At 29.8% G+C, this 9,410-nt stretch overlaps 2 protein-coding genes across 2 annotated transcripts; one reads left to right on the forward strand and one right to left on the reverse strand.

The window, feature by feature from the left end:
• The first annotated feature begins 1,290 nt into the window (after nucleotides 1–1,290).
• On the forward strand, nucleotides 1,291–2,542 carry LOC141533219 (phospholipase A1 member A-like). Its single transcript, XM_074251964.1, has one exon. The coding sequence runs from the start codon at nucleotides 1,459–1,461 to the stop codon at nucleotides 2,482–2,484; it is 1,026 nt and encodes a 341-aa protein (XP_074108065.1). The 5' UTR covers nucleotides 1,291–1,458; the 3' UTR covers nucleotides 2,485–2,542.
• A 5,732-nt stretch (nucleotides 2,543–8,274) lies between these two features.
• On the reverse strand, nucleotides 8,275–9,410 carry LOC141533396 (uncharacterized). The gene is made up of 3 exons (XM_074252269.1): nucleotides 9,394–9,410; nucleotides 8,509–9,264; nucleotides 8,275–8,281 (listed from the first exon to the last, which is right to left on the reverse strand). The coding sequence occupies exons 1-3, from the start codon at nucleotides 9,408–9,410 to the stop codon at nucleotides 8,275–8,277; spliced, it is 780 nt and encodes a 259-aa protein (XP_074108370.1).

Raw genomic sequence — 9,410 nt, forward strand, 5'->3', positions numbered from 1 at the left:
AGTTCTGTTGCGATCTTTGAATTCACAATGATCAACTCGTTAATGTTATCTTCTCGACTGGAAAAAAAGAGCCAGAGATAACTTCGATGCACAATTACATATTTATAGGCTTCTAGATAAATTATTTAGACGGTAGTTATTAGGCATCAATTAGACATATTATTATCATCGGAAATAATTTATTGTAAAAAAACAAAAAAAATTGGAAATTTGGAGAAAAAAGTCTTATATAGCAACAGGAGAGAGTGCGAGTACTGTGTAAGACAATTTTGATAACTCTAATAAATTAATTTAATGACTGCAGGCTTCCGGTCGATAAACTCTACTACTTAAAACTTCCTGCTTCAATATATGAGAATTTTTTAGAGAGTATAATAGAGTTTTGTGTAAAAAGTTGAATATGAAAATTGTTTTGCTGATTTTTAGGAGCGGAAAAATTAATAGTGATTTTATTTATAGACAAATGTATCAATATCAGGTGATATATGACCATAGAGGTCAATATATCTCACTAAATCAGATAAAGATGGCCATATCAAACGATATAATTCCAGATATGTATCTAGAATATCATAGGTATATACTTGACCATATCATGCCATATATGGTCATATAAAATCATATAAAAAAATTTTCATCAGATATTTAAAAATATGATAAAAATATCGAAATTTAATAAAAAATTTTAAGTGAAAAATACATTAAAAATATCAAAAATTAATATAAAAAATCTATTTTTAGATCCACCTTATTAAAAATTTCTATCTACATTTTCCTCAAAACAGTACTTCAATATACTTCTTCAAAACTAACATCAATTTATCGCAGTAAGTGGTTATTGATTAAGTCAATAACTATCCATTAAAAGATTATGAATAAAGCAATTAGTTAATTACATAACGGCGTATTGATTCGCTATCCACTGTTCCAGCTTCAATAATTAAATATTTAAATGCTGAGATTATTTTTAATTGGGCAATTACGTTAATTAATAGACCTGGATTTAAAAAAAAGTTTTTATTATTGTTAACCGACATTTTAGTGATTATTGACCATATAAATACATTCATCCACTAAATTAGTTTACATCACTAATATTATTTATTGAATAAACATATTTATCAAACAAATAAACAAATTAAAACCTCAAACAACAAAATAGCCTTCACTAAAAAGAAACAAACAAATAAATAAACATCGTGGATATTTAGTGATACGATAAGACACCCGATAACTCATGACACTATATAAAGATTAATAAAACGGAGTGATTCACTAGTTGGAGCATGTTCAAGCACAATAAGCAGTTACATCGAGTGTAGAAAGGAAGGAGTAGCATTACGTGACTTAACCATCCATTCTCATTCCGGTTCAGTCATTGCTGCCGCTAGAGTAACAGTCGCGTAACTATTTCTTCAATGATAACACAATAAATTAAAAAAAAAAATAAAGTCAACAATGAAAGTGAAGATATTCTCGGTGTTTTTATTTTTGATATTGATCAATGATGTTTTATCAAGGAACATTCTTCCGGAAAGTGAAAACATGCGCGAAAAGCGCGACTTGTTTACGATGTTCTGCGCGAACGACCCCGCGGAGAGGAATATCGACCAGGGTATAAACTTTCACTTGTTTACAACAGACTGGAACTCTTCGGAGCTGATCCTGATGAATGACACCCAGAATAATTTGAAGGACACCAAATTTAATCCAAAAATCCCGACAAAAATAATCGTCCATGGTTACAACGCGGACATGAATTTGTTCGCGTTGGTGGACATGAGGCACAACTACCTGAACAAAAGCCAAATTTTGGCCAATCAGGACCAGAAGTTCAACTATAATGTCATAGCAGTTGATTGGGAAAGACTTGCAGCAGGTTGCTACCCTGTCGTGGTAGAACACGCAAAGAAAGTTGGAGACAGATTAGCAGAACTGATCCACGAATTGATCCTAGCTGGAGGTGAAGATATCCACGCGATTGGATTCAGCTTAGGGGCCCATGTTCCAGCATTTGCAGCGAACTCGCTGAGAACCTGGAACTACAAGCTGCCCAGGATAACTGGCCTGGACCCGGCGATGCCGCTGTTCATGACTGTGGGGCTGGACGGCAAACTGGACGCTGGAGATGCTAAATTTGTGGATGTTTATCACACAGACGCGATGATCCAAGGAAAAGTGGAGCCCTGCGGACATGTAGATTTTTACATGAACGGAGGGATGAACCAGCCGGGCTGCAATCAAGCCAAGAGTTATCACAATTGCAACCATCTGAGAGCGGCGGAGTACTTTGCGGAGAGTATTACTTCCAAGGTCGGGTTCTGGGGATGGAAGTGCTCAAGTTTTGCGAGTTATTTCTTTGGGTACTGCACGCCTGTCTTTCCGTTGACGAAGGCGGGGGAGGATATCGATCAGGGGGTGAGAGGGTTGTTTGTTGTGAGGACTAATGCCGAGAGTCCGTATGCTAAGTTTGATATTATGTGAAGTTTGAGATTAGGGGTGTAATAGTTCTAATAAATAAAAATTTCTATGTGTGTTGAAATTATTTTTAATTGTTTAAGGAGTCACTTTTTTTTAGGAAAGTGATAATTTTCTGGAAAAAGTTGGAATCAGCGTTGGTTGAAAGGTGGTTAAAATTTCTTAAAAATGATATTTACGTAAAAGCTGTTAGCCGTAAGGTAGATACGAGCATAAAAGATCCGATAAGGCATAAAAAGGAATAAGCTTTCATGAAAGCCAACCAAACGCACATCTTTCTGTCTAATACTATTTATACGGACTTTATGCCTTAATCCGTCAAAAATATTTTTATCTTGGATCTCATATCTGGGATGTATAGTATAAGTCTTTATTTTTATAAATATTTCCCCGGATTATCGCTTTAAACTTTCCGGCTTTATCCAGCTCAAGTGAATCGACTGTCGTACGACCTCTTTCGTGTTATTAAGAAAGAAATTTCTGAGTATGATATAAATCATAAAAGAACAAGGTAACATCAAAAGCCACCGCGGTACTCTACCTCGGAAGAAGCCCATTTTCGGGACTAAACATACCACGCTCTTTCTTATCATTCCGACTTTCAACGCCCACCTAGTCTCGTTATTCCTCTATCTTTGTGTATTTATACTTATAAACCCCACTTTTAGTATAAATATGAAGATATCGCAAGCTTCTTTTGTCTTAAATTAAACTCTTTGTTTTAGCTATTTTATTTTATTTTATTTTGTGCAACAGATAAACAAGCGTCAATTTTTTTTTTTTAATTTCGCTCCTTTAGAGCAAAATTGAATCATATTAATTTAAATTAAGTAAATTTGCAGAGAAAAATTTATTAAAAAATTACCGTATTTTTTATTTTTATAATTTTAATTTAGTTTTAAAATTAAAATTCTAGATTTAATTTTAAAAATATGGAGAAATTTTTTATGTAAGAAATTCAATTTTAGTTATTCGATTTATTGATTGATTATTTAAATGATAGTGATATATTGTACCTAACAGTCATCATGCACTTTTTAATACAAAATTTTTGATTTTACGAGTCCGTAAAATTTTAAAAATAATTGTACTATTGTAACAATTAAAAAGTAAATTATTTTCCTACTTTCCCGATTATAATACACTACACTAATTTTATTATTAATTTATAATTAAAATTGCAATTAATTTATAATTAAAATTAAAATAAAATTCCTTTTTGTGCAGTTAAAAGGGCATTTGATTTTCTAATAAAATTCCCTGTTGTAAAAAGCTTGAGACGCGAAAGAGTGGGGGGTGGGGGTGGGGTAATATGACCTACATTGTAAAGTTTTTATTAAACGGGAGTTTAATTACAGGTTCAGCTGTCTACATTACTAACAAGCAGTCTACAGCGCCTGTTTAATTATAATAAAATAAATAAAATAAAATCAAATGAAAGGAAACATAGCAATAAGTGGAACATGATGGAGATCACTGTTATTACGCTTCCAACATCTGGGTCCATAAATATATAAATATACCATCCTTGTGTCAACAAAGTGAACAAAGTGACACACTCACACATTTGCAAGTATTATTGTAACTAAAACAGTATTCGCACATTCATAGCGGTGTACATATAAGTGTAATTCCAGTCATTAAATTCACGAGGAGCACCATCAGTGTACCATACAGTATGAACGGCAAAGCAGCCTCGTGCGTAATCATTGGAAGCACACACGCCAACTGTGTCAGGTGGAATAATATTCAAGCTTCGTTTGACTTTATAATTTTCAGTTTAACTTGTGACAGTTGTTGGTTTTACATTTTACATTTGTACTACTGTATATATTTTTTAAATATCAAATTAACTAGATTTTTTTAATTAACATTATTGTTTTTTATTTTTTATTTTTTATTTTTTTTTTTTTTTAGACTCGGGCTTATAGAGTTACCTTTTTGCGCTCCAGTAACCAGTGTTTGATAATTATTCGTGGTATTAATTAACTTCTATTTAATTAACGATTATGTTTCTTTGGAGCGAATATTAATATTGTTAGGATTTATCAACATTAATTAACGTTTTAGTTGCTGTTTATTCTGAAGAATTTTGATTAATAACAGTTGTTATCATTCTAGTGACCCTATTGTTGGCCACTGCTGGTGGGTTTTATACTTTGCCCGAGAAATAAAATGAAATAATTAGTTGAACGAAAAATTTTTAATTTGTTTATTAAATCATTGTAAAAATGACTATAACTCATAAAATATTAATTTTATTGAAAAATTATAAGAGACTAAAATTGTAGCTGAAGAAATTTCCTGTAAAAATTATTTTTATACTATAGGGGTATCTTCAATATTTTAGGAGATATATAGTAATTTAAGTAAGGCGCAAATAGTGTTAATAATTTTTACAAAGTAATTATTCTTAAAATTATTTTTGTGATGACAAAATAACCAAAAAAAAAAGAAAATCAATAATTTGAATCAAGAGAAAAATTATTAAACCAAGAAAATAATTTTGAAGAGTTTCAGTGTCTTGGATCAAGACAAAAAATTCTTGAATCAAGTAAAATTTACTTAAATTTTCTTAGTTTAAGAATTTTTATACTCAAACCAAAAAAATTAAATTCTCGGAAATTATTCACTTGATTCAAATTAATTTTTTTTCTGTGTAGTGCTCATTAATCTATCCACTGTAAAAATGACCTAAAATAATAATGAAAATTTTGTCAATCAAAAATAAATAGCAAGTAATAAAAAAATAAAAAGTATTCGGAAAAGAATAAGTAATAACAGCTCCCAATATCTGGAATTTATGCTGGGGTTTGTTCAGCTCTTCTATTTAACTTTATTACACTTTATTTAATTCGGACGCTAGTCACGTAGCCCATTAATAAACCCGCAACGCGGAGCCATTTATAAGGCAACTTCATAAAGTCGCGAGTCGGTCTTATCACAAAAATATTTTACGTTTCCATAGCCATCTCACTATTTTTTTTTATTATTTCTAGTACCATTTCTGCTACAACTTACTTAACCGTCTTCTTGTACCCAAAGTGCCCAGCAATCTCTCTCTCACTTTTCTCTTATTTTTCTTCCGGTACGTCCATTGGCCCAGTTACAATTTCATATTTATTTGCAAGACGTGCAAGGCTTCGATAACTTTTCCAATTGCGCTTGTTTCCACGATACTTATCTGCCCTTATTTATCATCCAAAAATATTATTGAAACCTCGTATCTGTTTTATTTCATTTATTTAACTAATTTTTATCAAACAAAAAATTCTGAAGAAAATTTCATTTATACCTCTCCCTCTCCCCTTTCCCTTTCCCTTTCCCTTCCCTTTATATATCTGTAGAATGTGATGAGTTGTCATGGAAACGGAAACCCCAAAAGGGACAGGGCATCAAATATCCTGTCAAAAGGTAACTGAGGTATGCGCCGGTGCTGCTGTAGGTGTCTTTGACAAATGGTATGTATATCACAACACGTGTTTGCTTTATGGTGAATTGTCGCTTCTCATATATTCCAATTTAATAAATTAAATCGTTAATTTACATTTATTGAGCAAATATTAACTCAAATTTAACATCAAAGAACAAATGTTTAATTAATTCAATCAAAAAAAAAAAATAAATTTAATCGTAAATTATTTAATTACAGAGTTAGATAGATTTATTATATTAATATATTGTGGTTCGGATGACACTTCATAGATGGCGCGTCCCTCTCACAAGTGCTCGGACTCTTTCCAATTATAAAATAACTAAATGCCTTTCTATATTTACGAAAAAATTAATTTAGGATTTTTTTTTAATAAAATTTTGAATAAAAAATAAAATTACATTCTATAAAAATAAATAACAATTATAATTACGACGAGTTAAGTCCGTAAAGATAAAAATGTCAATAAAATATTTTAAAAACGAAAAAAAAAAAAATACATTTGCGGTGAAAAAAATTTTTAAAAATTTTTTTTACTCCAACAAAAGTTAAATAAATTTTTTCAATTATTTTTAAAGAAAAATTTTTTCTGTATGTATATATAAATATATATATATATATATATATATATATATATATATATATATATATATATATATATATATATATATATATATATATAGCCTCCTTAATTTAATATTACCGCGGATATTATATTTCCAGTTAAATTTTTCGGTTCATTAAAAATTATTATTATTATTTTATCAATTTGTAATATTATAAGTTTTAAAACATCATTTATTACTTTGAATGATATTAAAAAATATTGAAAATATATTATATAAATTAAACTAATTATAATAATGAAATATTTTATATTTTCCTTGATACAAGAGTCAAAATATTAATTTAATTACAATGTAAATTGAAACATTTTTTTCAATCCGTTGAAATGATATTTTTTTATTGTATTATAAAATTAATAGCTTGATATTTAATTGGGAATACAGATTTTTAATTGTGAACAAAATATATTATTGTTATAAAAATATCAAAGGTAAAAAATTTTTACTCATAATTTTAATTTTTGACAACAGTAATAATAACTATTAAACTTAACGTCAAAAAAGAAATAGGATTATAAACTAGGAACAAAACGTCCATCGGAATAACGTTGTCGTTGAATATAAATGCGGTATCGTTGAGCGTAAAATTATCCCATTAATCAAGTGAAAGGTAATTAAAGCCTCGGCAGGGTAAGATAAGGGAGAAATGTGCAATTCGCATAATTGACATACCGTTTGGCTAATTGCCCGGTGAATAACTTTCCCGGTTGGTCACCCTCTAGCCGATTCACTCTTTATCTCCCTTTTTCTTCCGTAGTCTTATTCTTGATCTGTCTCGGCTTAAACTTTAAGCAAGTTTCATTCCCTATCGGTCGCATATTTAATTCTAATCATCCTTTTTGCGGGTTAATTATAATTGAACAATTTTAAGCATCAAATTGACAAAAAATTTTCCATAAAATTCTATAAAAAAATTTTTTTTATTTTTTCTATTTTCTTAATTTAAAAAAAAAAAAAAAATAATAATAATAATAATAATAATAATAATGATAACTTCAGCTATAAAATAACCTTTTTATTGACTTTATAGTAAATTTTTAGTAGAAGCTGATAATGACGAATAAACTACTAGAGAAAGTAAAGTATTGATAAAACATTATATTACTTTTTAACATCTTATTGAGTTTTCTTAGAGTTACTTTTTATACGCGAGCATATTTTTCTCTAAGTACAAGTATAAGTATAAGTAGATTTTATTATCTCGTTAGTTTCTTTGTCGATAAGAGTCTTTGATATTCTTAAGTCGCAACTTTCTCAGTATATTGTAATCTCGAAATAATGAAGAAAAATTTTTATCTCTAGATATTGTCCTAGTTTCTTTTCTCTTTTTTTTTTTTTTTTTTTTTTTTTTTTTATTTTTACATTTTAAAAGCTTCAAAGTAATTCTTGGTTTTATTATACAACTATTTTAAGCAGTAAAGATAAAAATGTATTACAGACTTAAAAGGGACATTATAAACTACATATAATTTTATAATACAGAAAGTAAATATTTCTTTTTAAATATTGAAGATATAAAGTTAAAAAAAAAAAAAAACTTTGGTCTTGTTATTCTATTTTGTTATCAAATTTTTAACGATTTAAACTACTGATAATATCGCTTATAAATAGAGACACTTAAGATTGAAAAACAACATTAATCGCCGCTAATCCGGTCAAGGTTGGTTGATTTGTTCGGGAGATATCGTTAACAAAAATAGTGTTTTTTTTTTTTTTTTTTTTTTTTTCCCCAAAAATTTAAGGTCTATTTTTCAAAAATAAAAATTCATATTTTTGCATAAATTTACGTATTTAATTTAACTGAGCTTTTGAATTTGAGTCCTTATAATTTTTATAATATTTATTATTTTTAATAAGACATAATTAAGAATGAAAAAAAAATTAATTAAGCTGCTCCATCGCTTGTTTTTTTTTATATTCTCGAGTTCTCCTTTTCTCATTAAATTGGGATCAATCTCAGGCTTCAAATACGGGGAGAGATTAATAGTAAATGTTTTAATGCCAATAAATCCTCCAGATTCGCCATTGCCGCGGTGATAGAGCACGAGTCCATCCAGAGCAACCCTAGGCAAGGGTCCAGACCTTTCTCTGTCAAAGTAGGGAATGGTGGACTGCCCGACGTCATCCCGCTCACTGGAGTGAGTTAGCGTAATCTCGGAATGATCCGGACTGTCAGGAACGTTGCCGTAGCTTCTAACCGGATCCTGTTTGTTCTTAACATCTAGCACAGTTCTTTCTCCACGATAAGATTGTTCAGATATTAAATCGTCATCAGTCCAAATTGAAAAAAAATTAGTGTTTCTCCTATCCGCTTCTCCCATATTAAGATAGTTCCTTTCTGGAATCAATTCTCCAGTTGTGTAATTGAACTTCGTCAGGCGGATTGCAAGAGCTATTCCATTTGGGTCCCTAGAGCTGATCTTCAACTTAGCTCCAGTCACAACATACCCGTCATGAGAAGTTTTTACATCATCGAGGTGTATTTTGCGTCGTCCATAGTCTATGAAAATGTAATCTTCTCCCTCTATCATTTCTTTTTTTTCACCGTCCTCCCATCTCACGAAGCCTCCTCGCCATGATGACGTTTCTGTAGTATAATCAAATTGTTCTAATCTGACCCATTTTTGAGAGCCCTCTTCTATGCGCCCTTCTTTGATCAACTTTCCTTGCTCGATTTGAAGGTGAATCAACTTGTCTTGCTTCTCAAAGGCTATTCCAGTGAGAACCCTAACAATTAAAAAACAACTTAGTCGTTAAATTCACATGTAAAACTTTTTAAATAATTTAATTGCTACAAAATTTCAAAAAAATTTTTAATATCTGTCAACTTCAGTGTTATTAATTTTCTATACATACCTTGAAATGTTTTTCAT

The sequence above is a fragment of the Cotesia typhae genome, unplaced genomic scaffold (assembly GCF_013202065.1).
Source record: "Cotesia typhae breed Kobodo isofemale line unplaced genomic scaffold, CoteBio_Ctyphae contig_83, whole genome shotgun sequence".
Classification (NCBI taxonomy): domain Eukaryota; kingdom Metazoa; phylum Arthropoda; class Insecta; order Hymenoptera; family Braconidae; genus Cotesia; species Cotesia typhae.

Excerpts from the sequence above, each read along its gene's own strand:
- LOC141533219 (XM_074251964.1), top strand. The coding sequence starts at position 1,459 with ATGAAAGTGAAGATATTCTCGGTGTTTTTATTTTTGATATTGATCAAT.